We start from the raw sequence: 22,378 nt of genomic DNA on the forward strand, positions 1-22,378 counted from the left end.
ATATTACAACAGAATTTTATACGCTGCATGGCTGGAGATTTTAACATTTGTCCAAATCCACCCTTTCTGAAACATCTTGTTTTGTACTTTTCTTTCTTTCTTATATATGCTGTTTACATGCTGCTGTTAGCCTTGTTTTTGTGATTATTCAAATATTTTTCTGTGGAATAGTACTCTAAGCTGACAGCGTGATGTTATATGTTTTTGGTAGGGTGTAAACTTATTTCATAGTGACCTAAATATCCATCCACTTTTTTTTATCCAACTACTGGTTCATCATTGTTTTATAAGTAGGACTTTGCACTTTTTTGCAGATGGTTAAAAAAAAAAAATTACCTCTCAAAGCTATTTTTGTCTATTTATGTAAAATATTTTAAAGCAAAAAATCTTCAGAAAAATTAGACATCGTATTGGAAGTTCCGTTCTAGGAGTGATTTGCACAAAATTCTAAACACGTACAATATATTTTTTGCCATTTTGATGTCCTGTTAGTCGAAAGGATGCTTTTTATTTCTAACCCCCTGTCTGTGTTTGTTCAAATCTTTTAGGGGCTATCCTACAAAATATAAGGAAAATATCTTATCTATCTCTCTATATATATATATATATCTGTATACAGTGCCTTTACACGCTAATTCAGGTGACCCCATAACTGCTATGATGTGCACTTTCTGTCCTGCGAGTTCTTCAGTGCATTGGACAGATAATTATGGTTTGAATGTTTAGGGCAAATTATGTTTCTAATGAATATTTCCATCATAGCCATTTTAAGAAGCTCGCGTAGCGTTCAAAGTGAACCTCCCAGCCGCCGGATGCAGATGGCATCTGTCTTCGTGGGATGTGGTGGCCATTCTCCCCATTAGGGTAAAGAAATACGTTGTGGCCCCTTCAGAAAGTAAGATCACGGGAGAAGAGGCGAGCTAGGAGCGTGCGAGTAAATACTTCTTCAGCAGTCGCAGCTAACGGCAAACAAGGGTGTAATATTTAGGCCCATGTTGTACAACAGAGTTAGAGGATGATGAGTTTCCCATAGTATATATAATAGGAGGTGAATTAGTTGCTTTTGCTGCGGGAGGCTGTTAGAGACACTATGGACGCTAATGGCTGGAATGTCATCCGAGTCACAGGAACGCGGAACCTTTAATGGTTTTATTGTGAAAAAGGAATTAATTGGAACGTTCTGATTCACCATCGAAGTAAAGTCAGTAAAGTGTGAACGTCAATATATGATTTTATTTATCGAGTATATTTTAAAAAAAAAGGCCAAAATCCTACCGGTGATGATCGTTATTTCCAGTCTGTTTCTCTTGGCAATGGCTTTCATTCTGGGAACTGGACCCAGAGAGCAGATTCCTAGATAATGTGCACCCTATTTTAAAGGGGGATCTATTAAAGTAGAGCTACAGCTTTACCATCATCGTTTTTCAGTTGGTTTAGTTGCACGTGAGATTAGGTTTAAAAGTGACTATTTTAGCTGTCAATAAGGAAAAACTTTAAGTAGTTTGTTTTTCCTACCCCGCCCTCTATAGCTGCCTGAACCAATTAGCTTGTGCTGAAGGGGAGGAGTCATGAAAATCATGCTGTAGGTGTTAAAATGGCTGGATTGCTGATAACCTATTTAATCTCAATAAATGCTGTTTTAACCCTTTAACACCATGAATAATGCTGGACTGCAGAATGTGGTAAAAGTCTCTTAACCTTCTATGATTGCTGCTTCAACCGGTTATCTGGTCCTAGAAATAGCTTTTTCTGAGATTTATTTCCAGAATCATATTAGTAAGAACAGACTTTGTAAAAGGACAGCACTTTCCAGAAAGTGGTAGGAATATAAATGTGTTATTTCTAAAGTAGGTGTGATTGCGCTCGGACCTCCTTCAGGGCTGGCGGGAAGAGATTGTGAATTCTGCGTTATTTCATTTTTGGTCTGCTCCTTAACAAACGACTTTCCTGCGAATAGCTCCGTATCGCTAATCACCGTTACTGGGTATGGCAAATAGGTAAAATCCAACTGCTACAGCGCTCTAGCCCATGAAATAATCACTTGGTACTGTGGATTAATGGCTTGATTTGGTCTCTGTCACGCTTGGAAACGGAGGAAATCCTTATTTATATGGGTTAACGTTCAATGGAGACAGAAAGATGAGTTGAACTTGTGGCAAAATCACTTTTTGCGTGATCAAAATCAATATGTAAATGGTGGCATTTGGGTGGTGTTGGTTTATTTCCCCATTTCTTCATGTCTGCACCCCTAGGTGACCGTTCCGGCTGCCATCTGATTTGGCTTAACATTTGAGGCGTGCGGCTTTGGCTTCTGACACGCCAGGCTTGTTTGCCTCTCATTAAGGTACGGCTTCATGGAGTGATACATACCAGAGACCAGACGTGTTCCATAACGTTTGCATACCTCTCCTCCCCACGTCTATGAAAGCATTATTGATAAATGAGATGTATAAACACCCAATGAATCGTCTGCAGTAGTCCTAGGTTTCTGCCCTGTGAACTGAATACATTTTGTACCGGTCGATTTATTTATGGTTGGTGTATATGTATGGCCACATAAAATAAAATCTCACGCTGGTACAGAATCTGAGGAACCAAAGATATGTTTTGAGAAGCCCACCTGATAAGATATGTCAAAGTTCATTCATAAAATCTCACATGTGGCTGTATGTTTTGATGTACCACGTTTGTTAGAGAATAAATGTTATAATTTTGTAACTTTGTGTTAATTTTTTGTCCCCAACACTCCTTTTACCATGGCATTTGATTTTTGTACACATTCTTGGTACTTCATGCCATCTGGATGGTTCCAGAGCACAGTGAATGCACTGATTAAGGGGTAAATTACAGACACACACACACACATTTTAAAACTGCATAGCTTCTATCGTTATATACTGGCACAGACATTGAAGGTGGTACAGCATTACACCTATCATTATATACTGAGGCAGACATTCACGGGGTAGAGCATAACACCTATCACTATATACTGAGGCAGACATTGACAGTGGTACAGCGTAATCCCTATCACCATATACTAAGCCAAACATTGATGTGGTGTAGGGATGCACCAAAATAAATTCTGGACCGAAACCAAAAATTCAGCATTTACTTGGCCAAAACCGAAAATGACCCCCCACACCATAAAAAAAATCTCACGCTTTTATTGAAAGTAACATCAAAATTGGACAAAAAATAGCAATATTATATATATATATATATATATATAATTAACAGCAATCACACTCCTATCACGCCCAGGCATACCCAGGTTCTAGCATGTACTGGTTGCCTGGGCATGATAGGAGTGTGACTGCTGTTAGCAATCATATTATATATATTATTATTGTTCACATGTGAACTCGGCACTGGAGGCATAGAATCAGACATACAAATCCCATATTTGCAGGTATACAATAATAATGTACAGAAACACAGCATTGCAGGTATAGATCAACTAGAAATCACATAAAAACTCAGCAATAAAAGGTATAGATAAAACCCCCTAAATTACAGGCTTATATCAGATTGCACACCCCAAAGCCAGCGTCCACATTGCCCACATAGAACCTGACCAGCACACACATAGGACGTGCCCTCTTTGCCCCCAAACAGCCCAGCATGAGTCAGCATTGTTCCCAAACAGCCGAGTGTACGCCATCTTTGTCCCAGAAACACCCTGCCTGTGCCATTTTTGTCCCATAAACACCCTGCTTATACCATCTTTGCCTTTTTGACAAATCAATAATACACCTATGATTAACACAAACACTTTTACAGTCACTAAACTCATTCACACAATCATTTATTCTTTCACACAAATTATTTACACATTCTTTGATGCATTCTCTCACTCATTCACACAATTCATCCACACATTAATCCATTCATTTTCTCTCTTTTTTCTGACTATTTCAATATTCTTGCTACCCTCCTTCCTCCCTTCTCTTGATCTACCCCTTCCCACTCCCTTCTCCCTATCTACCCCCTCCTAACTATCTACCCTCTCCCCCCTTTGAAGTTCACTTACCTTTCAGGAGTCCGGTGGGGGCAAGGCCTCTGTCTCCCAGCTCTGCCACTGTATGGAACAGTATAGAGTGATGGGAGTTATGATGTACTTTTAGAGCATAATTGTATAATGAAAGACATTGGAAATGGTACAGCATAACACCCATCACTCTCACACATTTACCAATACACACACACAAGTCCACACTTACCAATCCACTCTCACTGAATGCTTTCCTACCTTTCCTCTTTTCTCCTTGCAGCATTCAGCTTCTTTTCCTGCTCTTCGCTCCTCTTCTTCTGTCTTCTTCCGGGTTCAGAGGGCACGGACGGCGGTGGGCGCGGCTTCAGTGTTGTGCGCCGGGATCTGACAACAAACCCCGGTGCACAGCAGCAGTTGCCGCACGGATCGCAAGGGAGCGGTATGGGAGGTCTGTTAAAGTCCTCCGATACCGCTCCCTTGCGAGCCTGCTCCTCCAGCGGCGGACGTTACTGTCTGGAGGGGTGCCGGCAAGTTGGCACCCCCCTGATGAGCGGCAGCCGGTGCGGCCCGCCACTGACTGGCACGTTTCATCGTACTTCACATTCTGGACGTTCATTTTTCTGCACCAGACAGAGCTGGCTGCCTGCTTTGGAGACGGCATAGTGCACCATGGCAGGGGCACAATAACACCGTGTTATTCCACATTCAATTGAACAAGAAGATACACACAAAGGATTGCTTAAAATACTTTAATAATTTACAGCCGACTTCCTTTTTCATTGTCCACAAACATTGTGTTCCTATTTACCAATCATTTGCTTTTGAACTGGGGCTGGTAGAGAAACTTGATTTTCCGGTTCCCATTCTAGCCTATTGTACGCGCCGGATGAAAGTCTACAGCAGGGGCGTCCAACCTGCGGCCCTACAGCTGCTGCAGGACTACATTTCCCATCCTTCTCAGCCAGCCTCTTAGCTCACCTCTGATCACAGCATCAAATGGTGGCCATGGCTGCCTTTTACAAACCACACACAAAAAAAAGCAACTGGGCAACTAGAGTCGCCAAACAAAATCTGCAACTGTTATAAACATCTGCAATCATACAGAAATTTTTTTTCCCCACATTGAGAACGTTTTGGATTTATGACCCCTTCATGACAAAGCCTGTACATGTACGGGCACACAAATGCATTGCCCTTAAGGGGATAATACTTGGTTTGGAGTGCTATGGCGGATTCATGTAGACAGACTACTGAATTATTATATGAAAGTCGCTTGCACCTACTAAACATCAGGAAACAGACTAGTATTCTGTACGGATTTTTCCATCCAAAGACAGCTTTGTCATTTGGCCTAAAATAACCTGACTTATTTTGTACAAACAGTTTAAGCACAATGATGGTATTGAGGGTAGTTTTTCACTTAAACATCTCTAAATAGAACTAACCACATTCAGTGCGATATAGAACCGGACCAAATGTTTTGAACAAGTAATTTTTGGGAAAAAACAACCCTTTTGCACGTACGGGATAAACGGAGGTTAAATTCTGCAATCCTTATTCTTAAACCAAAACTCGAATTTGCTGTTAAGCAGGACACTGTCGCTAAAACCCGTGACATATCCCGAGAAGTCAGGGTAGTCATCTCATCCTTGCAATAACTTTCCGTTCAGACAGGGAGGCCACGCTGGACACCGATCTCACCCTTGGTAACTACATCAGTCTTTGGCCATACACTACATGGAGCATTGGGAAGTGTGCCAATTGTTTGTAGTTTTATCTATGCCATAGAGACATACCAAAAATATTGCTTTATATTATAAAGTCACAAAATATCTGTCTAAGTAGCAACACTAACCCCTGTCCCTCAAGGCACACGACCAAGAGCAGGACACACAATGTAAATGGCTCTCGCATGGAGGAAGATTCTACACGGCCTCTTCCTTACTATCCCACTCCAGAAACTGTCTAGTCCAGGGGTGTCCAACCTGCGGCCCTCCAGCTGCTGCAGGACTACATCTCCCATACTGCTTAGCCAGCCTTTAGCTGAAAGCAATATGGGCGATGTAGTTTGGACAGGTTGGACACTCCTGGTCTAGTCAGTGGGTGACCAGTCTTTAGTGGTTTTTAAAGCACGCTTGTAAGGCTAAAAAGAAAAAATACATAGAGCAAAAAATATCTAAGTTTAGCTCCCAGGTTTCAAAATGTGTTTGTAGCATCTAATCTAAAAATATAAAAACAACAACTAGGAAAAAGGGTTTAATCAGCACCCTGATCACAATCTGAAATCGCCAACTCTTTATTTATACGCATGTGAATAGTTTTATTGCTGTTCTGCGTAATCCGTTTTGGTGGACAGGTGCAGTTTAAATCTTCTGGTCTCACAATTTATGCCACGATGTTAGGTATTGGTAACAAATATGTAATCCGTTTTAGTGGAGAAAGTTGATATTTTCCCCATCTAGCATGCCACTTCCAATCTAAAAATCTTTCATGTCAAATATTGACAATGCAATTACTGCATACTGTGCGCTAATGGCACACAATATTAAATGTACAGTAATGATAAAGATAATGGGGTGATGAATAGATTATTATAGTATTGGAATCTGTAAATTCATAACATAGAGACACCTCCCTAAACGTCTCCCAAGAGTTTAACAACCCCTGAAGCAGACCATACAGATTAAAAGATCATTTCGATTGAGTGATTCTGTACAGAGGATCTTTCATTGTAACCTACAATTTATACATTATATACATCGTACAGTACAAAAAGAAAAAAAAGGGTATATCCAACCAGGACTTAGGGGAACAAAAATTTTAAAAACCGGAATCTGGACTTATAAATAACGCTGAGAAAGCAAAAGCCAGGAAAACAATGCCGCCAATGATTGTCACTGTAAAAGAAAACAAAGAAATTGGTCATTAGTAATACTAAAAAGGCATTTAACTGCTAATATTCATCCACAAAGGCTACACATTAAGCCGCAATAACTATTGTACCAAATTAATAAAAATAAAATAAGTATATCCATGCATAGATTTTAGATACGGTAGGGAGCGCGTAAACGATGAAAACACCTTTCAGTGGATATCCCAGAAGCGACCTTTACACGGCATATTGATTTATAAATACAAACAGCTCTTGTCACAAGAAACAGATGCTCACCGGTTCGAACTGAAATTTTCTGCGCTATCATTCTTCCTCCAATGACTGCTAAACCGGTGCAAAGGCAATGTCCGATGGTGCCCCCAACGGCAACGCCAAAGGGGTCCTGTATTAAGAGAAGTAAACAGGTATTATGCTGCAAGCGCTTGGATAAGAAAGGATTCCAGCCCCCTGTAATAAAATGAGTCGGATGTACGGCTTATGTACCGGTTCATCCATTACTGTCGATATTATGTGACTATTTTGCTGCAGGCCTTCCAACATAGGTAAATAATACTAATTACTAAAATCAAAGTGACAGTATAGGGTTATATTTATCATGTAAGCCCCCCCCCATCCATATAGTACTCCAAAATGTGTGTACATATGGTGTTTATTACACAACTGCACGTATTATACCTTATACCATTGATAAGGCCTAAATACATCAGTTATTGCATTTTATTAGCAGTATGATTCATCAGGCTAAACAGATATCTTGGCAAATAATAAAAAATCCATCCATATATTGCAAGAGGCAGGACAGGAAAGTCACCATAAAACACGAGCAATAATAATTCAGTCACTGTCTCCTGGGGGGGGGGGGGTTATACAGCTAAAGGTAAAGCCTTTTACATGATTCTGTGTCTCTTTGGATAGAATGAATTTTACTTTTATCTTGCACAAACCGCTAAAAACACCCAGTAATTTAACATTTCAAACAAACACATGAAAATACTATGGACATTTTAGGGTTAATATATGTTATGGTTAAAGTGCTCCCTGAAACCTTCACCAGAAAACACCAATAAAACCATACCAAAAAGAATAAAATTTGTTAGTTTTCTACCCGAAAAGATCAGTACATTGCGCTCTCACCTCTCTGGCTGCCAAAACAATAGTTGTGAGCTGAGAGCGGTCTCCCCATTCTGCCAGGAACGTTAAGGTGAATGCTTGCACAAATATAGGAGATATAAACTGCATCCACCTCTTCTTGGGTACGGTAGGCCCTCCGCCACTTTCCAAATCCGACGGTCCATTTAGTAGCTTAGATCGCTGGAGCTATTAAGAAAAAAAGTAATAACTCTGTGTAAACAGGGATAAAATTCTTTAACAAAGTGTTCTGCAGTGAAGGAGGAAAGTGAAATAACACGGGTACGATGGGACATCAGCAGAATATATAAGATGCATTCATTTAGCGTCCTGTAAGACAAAATTAATTGATACACACCGGCTTTCTTATCTGGAAACAAGCGTTACTTGGTATTCGCGAGTTAGTAGCAGCATTCTGCATTCTTACAACATACTGCTGTAAGATCAGGTATTAAAAGAAACAGGAAGTTCTACTTACCGAGAGCTTCTTTTCCCTGTCAATCCCTGGTGACACTAGGATAGACTCCTCCTCCGTACCTGATAGGGCAGGACTCAAAACTTTAAAAGGGCCCTCCCCTCCTACTAACACCAGTGAATACCAAAGACCACACAGGCAAAGCAATCTGATGCAACAAATTTATTGAAAAGAAGGGAGGGAACAAAAACGTGTCACCAGGGATTGACAGGGAAAAGAAGCTCTCGGTAAGTAGAACTTCCTGTTTCCCTGCCATCCCAGGTGACACTAGGATAGATTTACCAAAGAAGAAGGGTGGGCAAACTAAGGAGACAAAACAGCCTCAAGGACCTTCCGAGTCCTCCTGAGCCATCTGGTCGAGACGGTAATGCTGCACAAAAGCGTGGAGAGTCCGCCAAGTAGCCGCCTTGCAGATCTGGTCGGGCGAAAGACAACATCTTTCAGCCCAGGAAGTGGAGACTGCCCTAGTAGAGTGGGCACGGATCCCCACAGGAGCAGGTTGGCCGGCTGCAGAATATGCCAAGTTGATGGTTGCAACAATCCACTTAGCGATGGAAGACTTGGAGATACTGATGCCTCTGTTGGGCCCTGAAGAGGCCACGAATAAACGAGAGGACTTACGCAGGGGTAGAGTCCGTTCCAAATAGATGGTGAGGCATCTCTTCAGATCCAGAGTGTGAAGAACTTCTTCTTCACCCGAGCCAGGAGCAGGAAAAAAGGTAGGCAACACAATCTCCTGGTTCTTGTGGAAAGCCGACTGAACCTTGGGTGCGAACTCTGGCGGCAGAGAGAGAACCACCTTATCCGGGAAAAAACGGAGAAACGGTTCCTTCATAGACAAAGCCTGGAGTTCACAAATCCGACGAGCGGAAGTAATCGCTACTAAGAAGGCTGTCTTCAGCGATAATAGATACAGAGAAACCGACTGAAGAGGCTCAAAAGAAGGTAAAGTGAGTCTTCGAAGGACGAGATTCAGGTCCCACGGAACCATCCTGGTGACCGAACGAGGACGTATCCTGACGATGGCCTTGGCAAAACGTCTGATCACAGGCAGAGATATAAGCTCGAACCCGAGGAGAGCATTGATGGCAGAAATCTGCACCCGGATCGTAGAAGGCTGAAGTCCACAGTCGAATCCTTCCTGGAGGAAATCCAGAACAGAGGCAGAGGAACAGGAAGTTGGCAAAATCCCCTTGGAACAACACCAACTGTGAAATCTCTTCCGGATCTTAATGTATCGCAGAGAGGTAACCTTCTTTCTACTCTGCAGAAGAGTCTCAGCCACATGACAAGAAAACCCTTGAGCTCTCAGCAGTCCGCGTTCAATCTCCAGGCCGTCAGGTGGAACACGGCAGGGTTTGGGTGTAGGAATGGACCCTGATGTAGAAGGTCTTTCCAAGCTGGGAGCTTCAGAGGGGGAGAGAGACCTAGAGCGATCAAGTCGGAATACCAGACCCGCTTCGGCCAGTCTGGTGCTATCAGGATCACGGAGGCGTGGTCCTTCTTGATCTTCTGTAGGACCCTGGAGATTAGGGCAAACGGAGGGAAAACGTATGCGAGACGGAAATTCCATTCTTGTGAGAAGGCATCTATTGCCAAGGGATGATCCTGAGGCCTGAGGGAAAAGAAGACCGGAATCTGAGCATTGTCTCTGGATGCCATCAGATCGATCTCGGGTAAGCCCCACCGTTGGACGATTAGATTGAAGGCCATCGGATGCAGAACCCATTCGCCGCTTAGCACAGGAGTTCTGCTCAGGAAATCTGCTTGAGAATTCAAAGTTCCTCTGAGGTGAATGGCGGACAGAGTCATTTGATGGGACTCTGCCCAAAAGGAAATCCTGAGCGATATATGAAGAAGCCGAGGACTTCTTGTGCCCCCTTGTCTGTTGATATAGGCTACCACTGCTTGATTGTCGGAACGAAGCAAAATGTCCTTGCCGGCGAGCAGATGCTCCCAGTGATGCAGAGCTTTTTCTACTGCAAGTAACTCCAGACAGTTCGAGGGAAGAAGTTTCGTAGCTGGAGACCAGAGACCCTGCACAAACAGGTCCTGATACGTAGCTCCCCATCCCTTGACGCTGGCGTCGGTGGTGAGAAGTACCTTGGAGACAAGAGACCATCTTCTCCCCGCGGCAAGGACGTTCCGTTGGAGCCACCAGGAGAGGGAAGCTCTGACCTGCGGAGGAAGACAGACACGCCTGTCCAGAGCCAATGGGTTGTCTTCCAGATGGTTGAGGACAAATCCCTGAAGTATTCTCATGTGGGCCAGAGCCCAGGGCACTGCATAAGTTGCGGAGACCATCTTGCCCAGCAGGGACATACATAACCGTAAGGAGCTGCGGTGCGCAGAGCGAATCCTGCGTACTAGGAATCGAATCCCCTCTATTCTGGCAGTCGGAAGGAAAGCTTTCCCGGAGCAGGAATCCAGACGAAGACCCAGGAACACTAGATGTTGAGAGGGAACGGTGCAGGATTTGTCCCAGTTCAGAATCCAGCCGAGATCTTGTAATGTGTTGACCACCGTGGAAAGATGAACTCGAAGAATCTGCGCCGACCGGGCATGGATAAGCCAATCGTCCAGATAAGGAATGACTGAGATTCCCTGGACACGGAGATGGGCCGCCACGACTGCCAAAAGTTTTGTGAAAACTCTTGGTGCCGCCGACAATCCGAATGGAAGGGCTTGAAACTGGAAATGCTGGACAGTTGAACCCCGAGGAATCGCCACTCTCAGGAAATGTTGATGGGACGGATGGATGGGAACATGGAAATATGCATCCTTTAGGTCTAATGAAGCCATGAAGTCGTTGAGGCATAAGGTGTCGAGGGTGGATCTTACGGTTTCCATCCTGAACCTGATGAACTGGAGGTGACTGTTCAAAAAACGCAAGTCTATGATTAAGCGAAGACCACCCGGTCTCTTGGGGACCAGAAAAACCGGAGAATAAACCCCTTGGCCCAGTTCTGGCCAGGGGACAGGAACCAGGACTCTGAGGTCTGACAACTGCTGAATGGTGGATAACAGGACTGACCGCCTTGCCTGGTCTGGAGGAAGGTGGGAGATCAAAAAACGGTCTGAAGGTCTGGTCCGGAATTGAAGTTGATAGCCGTGCGATACAATGGCTCTCACCCAGGGATCTCGGGTGAGTGAGAACCAATTGTCGGTGAAAAAACGGAGCCTTCCTCCCACCGGAATGGAGGAGGCGTCATGCAGCGTTCTTGGGGTCTTGAAACGCTTTGGGGAAGGCGATCCTGTCAAATCTCCCCCTTCCGCGAGGGAATCTGCCTCGAAAGTTTTGCTCTCTAGACGAGGGGTTGAATCTAGAACTATGGCCTCTAGATTGTCCCGGGAAAAAAGGCCGAAAGGACTGCCGTCTTTTCGAAGGAGGCTTTCGTTGAGGCATCCAATGCTTGTCCCCTGTGGTCTTCTCCAAAAGGGACTCCAGCTCTTCCCCAAATAAAGTCTTGCCCTTAAAGGGATATTAAGAAGCTTGTTCTTAGAGGCATTATCCGCCGCCCAGGCCTTAAGCCACAAGGCTCTTCTGGCTGCCACTGAAAGCGCCGAAGCTCTGGCCGTCATTCTGATGTTTTCAATTGAGGCATCACAGAGAAAATCCACGGCCAATCTCACGGCAGCAACATTCTTGAGGATAGTCTCCCTGGAGGTTTTGGCAGCAATATCCTCCTCGATCTGAGAGAGCCAAATTTTGACAGCTCTGGAAACTGAGGCAGAAGCAATTCCAGGTTTAAAGGTCGCAGCTGAAGCCTCGAAAGATTTCTTAACTGCAGCTTCGGCTTTCTTTTCCATATGGTCAGAAAAATGAGAGCCATCCTCAAGCGGCAGAGTAGTCTTCCTGGAGACCTTCATAACAGCAGTATCCACCAGCGGGGTAGCACAAAAATCAGCAAAGTTCTCATCAAAGGGAAACATGCGTTTAACCCGTCTGGACAGGTTAACCCTCCTTTCCGGGTGGTTCCATTCCTGCTTGATAATGTCAGAAAGCGCAGGATGAACAGGAAACGAGGCAGACTGCTTGGAGAAGCTGGCACCAAAGAAAGAGTCATTTTTCTGGGTGGAGGCCTCCTCCAAATGCATAGCTGACCTCACAGCAGAAATTAAAGTCTCACTTTCCTCCACCGGGAATAAAAAAGAACTTTCCTCCCGGATCTCTCCTTCCTCTGAGGAACCTTCCTCTACCTCAGGATAATCAAACTCAGAGTCTGAGAACAAGGGCTGACGCCCCAGAAGAGCAGGGTCTTGTACCGCGGGAAGGTGATGATAGGCAGGAACAGGAACCGACTGACGGAAGGCAGAGAAGGTAGACTGCATCTCCTCTTTAAGCCAGACCAAAAATTCCCTACCCCCAGACGGCTCAGAATCCGCTACAGACCTCAGGCAAGCGGAGCAGAGTTTCTTCCTTGAATCCTGCAAAGCCTTGTGACACCCAGAGCATTGGGCATGTTTAGACTTCATAACAGCTTTCTTAGGCTTGTCCTCAACAGAGGGCGGCTCAGAATTATCAGGGGCCGACATGATGAAAGATGCAACAGCACCTGACCAAAAGAAAACAGCAGGAACACACACAACATCCAAATCACTTACCTTCTATATATATACAGTGAAAGGAGCTGAAATTAGGCTGGAATCTGCAACAGCAGAGAGTTTGGCGCCAAAATTTTAAATTTCGACCAAAACGAGGCTTGGAACGCACAACCAGAAGTGCAGAAGCCCAAAACCGGAAGACATCAGACGCCATATTGGCCGAAGCCAGTAAGCCGCAACAGCGGCATCTGTACGCCGAACAGCCAGACCGGCAGGCGTCCCCGGCTATAGAAGGTGCCGGCAACCCGCCGGATTACCGTAGACACGGCCGGAGGAGTTGCCGCGCTAACCGCCAGGACGGCGGCCACGATCACCGCCGGGACGCCGGTGCAGCCGAACACCGCCGGGATGCCGACGCCACCGCGGCCCGATCACCGCCGTGATCACCGTCAGGACGACGGTGCCGCCGCGATCACCGTCAGGACGACGGAGCTGCCGAAGCCGCGAACACCGCCGCGACCGGGACAAGCGTGGGCGACGCAGCACCAGCCATCAGGCTGAGGTGCAAGGTATCCCCCAGGAATGGGGGCTTAGCCCGGGGAAACGGCTCAACCTAGAGCCTAGAAAAATAATAAAAGGTAGACGAGTCCCCTACCTGGTAGGGCAGGAAAAAAAACACTGGTGTTAGTAGGAGGGGAGGGCCCTTTTAAAGTTTTGAGTCCTGCCCTATCAGGTACGGAGGAGGAGTCTATCCTAGCGTCACCTGGGATGGCAGGGAAAATGTAGCGACCAACTAATTGAAGAGCCTTAATGTTTGGACTTTGCCATAGCTAAATGAGGAAAAGGAGGGTAAGAAATTACAAAAATATATACTTTTACACTAAGATGCATTGTATGCATTAGTTACTGAGTTAACTAAGCAAGAACAAGAAGCCTTCCATATCAGTGGTGTACTTGAGGGGGGCACTCATCAGGGAGGTGTCACACAGGGCCAGTAAAGCCCTTTGAAACAATTTTGTACCAGCTCAGGGAGCCAGGAACACAGTGGGGTCAAGTAACATGAGGTCACGTGGTTAAATGTATCTGCTCGCACATGAGCCTGCAGAAGAAAGCTAAGGATGAGGTAAGGAGCTAAAGTGAGGGACGTTTCATGTATGACTGTCTGAGCATGGGGGGGGGGGGGGAGTGACTGCCGGTGCATATGCGAGTTACTGGGGGGCACCAAATATAGGATCTGCCGTGTGCCAAATACTCTAGGTACGCCCTTGTTCCATACGCCCAGTCCCTGAGTCAAAAATAGTTAAATTATGGGAAGTGAATGAGGGAATCGGTATTTTAGCTTGGAAGACAGAACATGAATTACTGCTAATAGGTACAGTGGGCTTTCCTATGTTAGGATGCTAGCATTTAACATTGATTAACCTTGGGGCACACCCATTCCATGTAAGACTTATTCATAGAGCATATCTGTTAGCGGAAACTTCCAATAGTCAGTGTTTTGCTTCAGGATATGTGTTTATTACACTCTGGGAGATGCTTTATTAACAGGACTGATGGTGTATTTATGCAAAACACAGAGAAAAAGGTAAAAACTATTCTTTAAGACTTACTTCTTCATCTTTTCTTTTGATTTCTGCTTGAACTTCCTCAAGTTCTTCTTGACCTTCATCCGGACTCATTTTTAAGCCCTCTCTTAACATTCGAATACCGAATATTGCAAAGAGTGCGGTTGACACGTAATACGTGTAGATTCTGGGAATGACTGTGGTGGCATATCCAAACAAAACTAAAACAAATTCAAAAATGTTACTTTATAATGGGGAAAAATAATGAATGAGAAAGATGGAGATGAGGGGCTCTGGTTCAAAAGGAAATGATCACAGAAAGAGCGTCCATAAAACAGAACACAAGAAATATCCCACTATGGAATATAACTGCAGAACTTGTTTAGGCAGGAGAAGAATGCATGTTAAAGGACATACAAAGTACTTTTAAATGCATTCTTCACTGGTGGGGTGTATGGAATATGAATAGAACATTTAAATGCTAATATTTGTATTAAACCAATTTTCAAACAGGAAAGGTTAAAAAAAAAATAAAAATAAAATCACCTGATAAACAGGTCATCAGACCCAAAGCAAGCATCGCCCCGGCAAGCACTGTCAGGCGATTATAGCGCATGGCCATGATTGCAGCAATGAAGAACGTCTTATCTCCCAGCTCCGACACAATGATGACAGAAATGGCAGCCACAAACGCATGAATGAATCCCAGGTTACCGGATGAGAACTCTTCATTGCCAGTATGTACGGCAGAAGGAGGCGTGAGCAGCTTCTGTGGAAATAAAAAGGATACATTTAATAAAATCTGACATTATCACTTAACATTTAACCGATTGACCCAGGGAAATGTATATGAATGATACACACATCGTTACCCTGGGACTATTGGCAAAAAGTACAAAAAAAGAGCACTTTGCTTTTTTTAAGCAAACTTAGTGACAGAGTATTATGTCATATAAAGGGTCTGAGGTCAAACCGCATTCCAAAACGGTTACAAAGCCAAGAGTAACAGAGCAATAAAGAAACGTTCTGTCCAAAACAAACACTCCGCATTAAACCGAGCCAGATAATAAACGTTAAATCAAACAGCTGATTGTATGTTTGCATTCAGCCCCTAGAGCGAGCGCTGCATGTTCTTAATGTGTGCTTTGTGAAGCTGTACATGGATAAAAGTAAGAATAGCGTTAGCAGGCTGTTGGAGTCCAAACCATCAAATACAAGTTTTAGTAACAAATGGCGCTGTGATGAACATAACCCTGTGCCGAGTGAACGCCGGTCCGGTATTAGTGCTACGAACACCTAAATGCCGTACTTTTCTCAGTAGATCTCCCGGGGAACCTGGAATTTTCATAGGAATCATATGGTTTCTGGCAGAACTTCTGCTGATGTAAAAAGGTCAGAACGACCTGTGTCATTCAAGAGGTCATGAGTCAGATAAAACTGGGATAAAAACCAGCATGTGCTCCCATTATACACATCCAGGAGGAATCCTGACAATGAAAAGTGGATTAGCATTGTTCCGACTCCCTTAAGATTACTTTTATTTTGTTTTGTTTCTTATTGTGAAACCACCAAAGACTATGTTGGATTATTTTACTTTTGAAAAGCTTTGAATAAAATGTCTGCTTCGTGTAATACGTCTCCACAATCGGAGTAGATTCAAGAGCCGATACTAAATGAAGCAGAACGGCGTTCAGATAAACGAGGAATGCAGCGGAGCAACCGGCTGACTGAATAAACAGGAGATTAGAGAATAAAGATGCCAACCCCGTGTTATCGAATGTAAAACGCGTCTGCATCCTATATTCATAAAAGGAGGAAAAAACAAACATACAACCCATCAGGCTTTACTATCCCGAGATATTCCCAATTCCTGCTGATCCAGACGAATCCAAACAAAAAGACAAAACAATCTTTTCTATGTTACTAAAGTCAACCACGACGTAAATAAAAATATAGGGAGCCAGAAACAGAATCTGCTGGCGCTAAATAAATAAATGTAACATAGCGTAGCGTGCGGCCCTCACTTTGTTACACTAGCAGACTTTGCCGTCTCGTTTTCATGGCTGGAACATTAACTTTGTAGACTTGGATATAAAATAGTGATCTGAAAAGCACTCTATGGTCATAAAGGCAAGAGCCAAGAATACCCACCTCTACAAATAAACCTGTTTACCTCGGCTCGGAAGTGAAATCTTACCTATGCATCCATTAACACTATTCATACTCACAAAGTACTCGCATGTCCATTCTTCAGTGCCGAGGCTTCCCGGGGCATCACACCGTCCATTTAACAGTGATTTGGTGTAACTGTCCCTTAGCTCAGCTGCTAAACCAGAAACTAGACTGGATAGAACAAGTGTGTGAAAACACGCTCCCGGTGCCCGTGCACAAACCCTGCACCGCTGCCTCGCTGATAACAAGAAGCCACCACTGCGCAGGGAAGGATCCAGAACACATAGGATCACACACACCACTGGAAAGCCTTAGCTCCTCTGCACTTATATTTCCAACTCAACGCCTCAATATTTCAGTAGAGGCAGGGTGGGGGCAAGACCAGAGGCAGAAGTGTCCAAGGCCACCACCTACCTTACCCAAGGAGCCAATGTGTGGTACTTAGCTGCAGAGCATTTCAAAATGGCCACATGAGAGCTACAATGGAGGCCTAGGCTCCCTAGGCACTAGGGCTGCAACAACTAATCGATAAAATCGATGATAATCGATAATGAAATTCGTTGGCAACATATAAGGCATATGTGGGGAGGGCAGTGTGGCATGTCGGGGAGGGCAGTGTGGCATGTCGGGGAGGGCAGTGTGGCATGTCGGGGAGGGCAGTGTGGCATGTCGGGGAGGGCAGTGTGGCAAGCCTGGGCTCAAATGTGCATAACTGGGGGGCAGGTTGGGGAAATAAAAACAAGAAAAAATGTTTATTCTGCCGTTTGTTTTTAACATCCTATGTTACTTCATTAAATAATTTAAAATAAATGAAAAATTTAATTTTTTTATCCGATTAATTGAAAAAATAATCGGCCAACTAATCGAATATGAAAATAATCGTTAGTTGCAGCCCTACTAGGCACGTCAGAAGAGATCAGAGAATCTCCCCTACAGGCAGTTGGATCCTAACACAGCAACGCTGAGTCTTTACTTACAAGCAGAGAGCCTTGCAGGTTCCTATCGGAGCGAAACACGCAACTACAAAACCTGTTACCAGCTGACTCTTTCACATGACAGGAAGTACAAAGCTTCCCTTATCAGCAACTGCACTCCAGAAACCGAGTGAGTCTGCATCTCTGTGGGTACCCCTTCTGCAGGAGATACACCTCATGAAAAAATGGGCCCCCAAATCACCCAGCATTGAATGACAGCAGCAGAGCTGCCACTTCTGCCCCATTGTTAATCAACCTCTGCCAATGCTCATATAGTAGAGACTGAACAAAAGTAGAGCACCATTGACCCAATTAAGATGAATGACTTCATTCATGATTTGTGACCTGTCCTCCAGAAACATTATAATAAAAGGTTCTGCTTGCTGGTGGAACCACCACATGGCCAGATGAGTGCCTGAAATCCTGAATGTTCTGCACAGAATGAAATGCATGCAGTCCACCAGGCACCCACATCTGTAGCTCTTCCCTGCGGTCAATGCTGACGGCATAGAAAAAAGCCAAAATATTTTTTCACTTGCCACAAATCCAATAGCTCTGCCGTGATTTCCATCGCCCTACACAATACTGTTGTGTTACAAAGACATCTAACTTTACCTTGGAAACGGTTTGATTGGCCGCACTTGGTAAAGTTTTTGGCTTACAAAGCAACAATAAAAAAAGGCTTGTTTCAGGGTGCAAAATTATATTCATTGGGGTTTAATCGCTAAAGCGGCCGTTTGCAATAGATTGGAACATTCTGACACCCCAAAACCAGTGAGCTTCTCCCACAACAGCAGCTCAAGTGATTGGTCCTGCATAATAAACACTTAAAAGGGGATCTCCCGCAGGCGTTGTTGTTGTGTAGTCAGCAGGGTACTTGTGTGCTCAGCTAGTGTTACTAAAGCTATGTGTTGGAAAGTTTACCCAAAACTTTTCCATTTGCGTTTTCACAGTACTCCAGCATCACCTCTACCAGCCGGAGCGTGCTGGGCAATGACATCCTCCGATGATGTCAGACATCATACATGAAATTGTGCATTGCCAAAAATAACGCTGTAGCCTGCTGCCTTTTTGGCCGTATGCAGCTTCCGTAGGGGGCATCAGACACGGTCTAAAATAAGGCAATAACCTACAGCCTTTTCAGCAATAACTGGCCATGTACACAAGCAATGATGTCACATGCCACGGCCCCGAGGGCCAGAGAAGAGCGGCAGAGGATCACGGTTGGGCGAGTATGCTTGTTAAAGCCCAAGTTCAGCAAAATGAAAGATTTACCAGGACTTAAAGGATTTGGCGCGTAATATTACTTATTACTTGTATTACAAAATATGGGCATTATGTCAAAGGCAAGTCATACAAATTTGTCTATTTATCTTTTGATCTATTTAGTGAATAAACCCCCATGAAGTGTCTATATGAAGACATATATAAGTGTTGATGTATAGTTTGGATTCTGAAATACACCGTAAAGCTTCGAATATCAGCCCCTCTGAGTTGCCCTGGATTGTTCGGGCTATTCAGGGCCCTGGGCTCTCACCTCGACGCGCACAGGCGGCTCGGGTCTCTGTGGCAGCGGGGGCTCTCGGTTACGGTGGGTCCCGTCATCCTCCTGGATGGCCAAGGCCAAGCTAGCAATCTGCAGCAAGCAGACAGCGACCAACGGCAGCCACGGTGGGGAGCTCATTGTCAGGGGATAAGCCGGCTTCCCGTTCCCGCGAGAAGAATAAGCCACAGCACCGGCTGGGGAGGGAGACGGTTTCGGTGTTCTCCTTTGTTAGAACTGCAGTCGGCGGGGGTGGAGAGCCACCTGGATGACTATTCACCGGCTCCACACGGCCCGTCCAACCGGTTTACCGCGTCCCGTCCCAGCACGGCGAGCGCAGTCACCAGATCGCTGCCATCGTCAGAGCCCCAGGATCCCACCCAGGCTACCCAGAATGACGTTGCAGGTAAAGAGAACGCCCATTGGCTAAGCGAACTGACACGTACAGCCATGAGGAAGTGACGCAATACGTAGGAAGGGTTAAACGCCACATACAAATCTAGCCTACTGACTACCAAGAATAGAGCTTATTCTTTACTGCTTGAAGGGAGAAAAAGCCAAAAGCCACGATTGTGCTTTAGCGTTTATACCTCTACAAGCGTTACACTCCAGCCCACTTAACGGAGCGTTTAAATCATTTGAATTAATAAGCATACAGTGCGCTCTTCTTCCTCTTTAGAAGAGTAAATGAATTAAAACACCCCACACGGTTCCCATAGCGGTGTCGGAACTTAAAACCATATATATATATGTGTGCCCTCGAATATATAAGTATATGTATGTATGTATATACATATTTAGTATTATTATTATTTATTTTATATAGCGCCATCAAATTCCGTAGCGCTGTACAATGGGTGGACAGGACACAACAAGTAGTATGTAACATAACAATTTGACTTACAGAGACAACAGGTGAGGAGGTATATATATATATATATATTACAAGCATGAACGATTGCCTTTGTACAGTACAGTTTAAAGAAGTTTTACATGTTGTTTGAGGACACATAAGTAACATTCAACTGCTTTACATGTGCCCATTGTAACTCCCAGAGACGGGTTCTCAGCTTGTGTTTCATCATAATCAGGACTGTTTGATGGGTTTTAGGTCCCTGGGTTGTTTTTTAGTAAGCAACAGTGGGGCTTTCATTATAAAAAGGAAAGTTCTAGAAATAGCTAAATCACACATACAGGTATATTTATTTACTTAAAAGCCTAGGAGTCGCTACAGGGGGCCAATCCCCAGATTATTCCTGAATTTACGTTGTTGTACACAGTTGCTCATTTTTTCTATCATATATTGCGCTTATTTGATAAATATTGGTGAGAAACCCAGACAATAATATTGTAGAAATGTAGTCATGCCCCACGGGGCTGCATGTGCCTGGCTTCCCAGACCCAGTGCTCAACTACTACGGTTACTGCTGCATCTCCTTGACCGTCCTTACTATGGGGGAAACCTTTTTTTACATTTCTATAATATTGTGGAAATTCAGTCCTGCTGCACGTGCCCCATTAGCCCAATTTTTACACTTCTTGGGCATTTGGCAAAAGTTGTGGCTAAAACTCAAAATAAAAAATAGGTTATTTTATATGGGGACACAGCTTGTAGGGATGTCTGAACACTCCTACACAATCCGACATCTTATACCAAAGATTCATGGCTGACCCAAGGGATAGACTGAAACTAACGGCTTTATTCATTAATGGGAGAGTTGTAGTTTCAACTCCTACACAACTTTTTATTTTGGAGAGCTAACAGTGGCAGGTTCCTCCAGCAAGAATGACTGAGCTGGCATGTATAATGTATAGTTGAGTGGGTCAGGAGACTTTGATGAGCTCTCATGTATTTAACTATTCATCATACAGGACCAAAATACAAATTCAATAGTGTTAAAAAACACTATTGAATTTTTATTTGTGTTTGCAGCACCTGCTACAATATATTTTAATTTTCACCTTACTTTATACACATACATATAATTTTTGTTTAGCGCCTGAACTTTTACTTAAAATCATATAAGACCAGCCAAGCTGTTCCTGCAGTAGAAGTTCCCTTGGGTTGGCCCTTCATAGTGAAGTCAATGAGCTGAGTCTCAACTAGACTTGCGCATTCGTCTTCGGGCGAACATGAAAACGAGCACGAAGAGGCCGTTTTTTTGTTCGTTCCGAAGACACGCCGAAGAGAATACAGTGCCGGCAAAACGTAGGAGAAGACGAAGACTCACAACCACGAAGATTCGTCTTCGTTTTTGCCGCGCAGCCGCCAAAATTTCAAACAGGAGTGAGCTGATCTCGTCTGTCCAATCAGCTCACTCTTGTGACGTCACGCTAAGGGTCTCGTCCAATGCCTGTGCTGCTGTTTTTTGAATTCTGAAGGCGCCTTTAGAAGACCAGAGCTTGCCTGAGAGATCCATTCATTTTTCGCTGTGACTGCTTTGGCAACACTGCTGTGCTGCATCCGAGCGTTACAGAGAGATTGTTCTGTTCTGTGTGAGACTGGTAAGCCTTAGCCTGCCATTTCTCACAGTGTACTTCATCCTCACTTCAGTGCTACTTAATATAATTAATAATAATAATTTGATTAATTTAATTTTTTTTTAATTTAATTTGTCATCAACTGTAGTGTAAGTGCTGTTGAGTTGACAGTGCACCCAGTGTCTCAGTGGCACTGGGGTGCCCTTGCCCTGGGCTGGCACTAGTGCCTACTGCCTGTCCTGCTTAAATAAATTAAATAGAATTTATAAATAATAATTTAATAGAGTCTATAATTTAATAGTTCATTATAATATTATCTATATATATATTTGTCAGTCATATATATATATACTATAGTATACTAGTGTAGAGTGTACTGTAGACATTCATCTACTAGTGTCTAATTTAAAATCAGTAATATTAATTAATATAATTAATAATTGAATTCATTATAAAATTATATATATATTTGTCAGTTATAGTTAGTAATAGTATACTAGTGTAGAGTGTACTGTAGACATTCAAGACATCTACTAGTGTCTAATCTAAAATCAGTAATATCAATAATTCTATAATTCTTTCTTATCTTAATAGTTAATTAAATTAGC

The 22,378-nt window shown here is 43.8% G+C and overlaps 1 protein-coding gene across 1 annotated transcript; it reads right to left on the reverse strand.

Moving 5' to 3' along the window:
* Positions 1–6,814: 6,814 nt before the first annotated feature.
* Positions 6,815–19,430, reverse strand: LOC149283229 (putative divalent cation/proton antiporter TMEM165). The gene is made up of 6 exons (XM_089497781.1): positions 19,284–19,430; positions 15,147–15,369; positions 14,646–14,821; positions 8,022–8,204; positions 7,164–7,269; positions 6,815–6,891 (listed from the first exon to the last, which is right to left on the reverse strand). The coding sequence occupies exons 1-6, from the start codon at positions 19,428–19,430 to the stop codon at positions 6,815–6,817; spliced, it is 912 nt and encodes a 303-aa protein (XP_089353907.1).
* Between the last annotated feature and the right edge of the window lie 2,948 nt (positions 19,431–22,378).

Source organism: Sceloporus occidentalis, unplaced genomic scaffold, assembly GCF_023333645.1.
Source record: "Sceloporus occidentalis isolate IW3139 unplaced genomic scaffold, rSceOcc1.0.p SCAF_107, whole genome shotgun sequence".
NCBI classification, from domain to species: domain Eukaryota; kingdom Metazoa; phylum Chordata; class Lepidosauria; order Squamata; family Phrynosomatidae; genus Sceloporus; species Sceloporus occidentalis.

Coding starts and splice junctions, on each gene's coding strand:
- LOC149283229 (XM_089497781.1), bottom strand. CDS start 19,430: ATGAGCTCCCCACCGTGGCTGCCGTTGGTCGCTGTCTGCTTGCTGCAG. Junction 15,370..19,283: donor AGCCGCCTGTGCGCGTCGAG/GTGAGAGCCCAG, acceptor TTATTTCCACAG/AAGCTGCTCACGCCTCCTTC. Junction 8,205..14,645: donor TCAAAAGAAAAGATGAAGAA/GTAAGTCTTAAA, acceptor TTTTCTTAATAG/CTCCAGCGATCTAAGCTACT.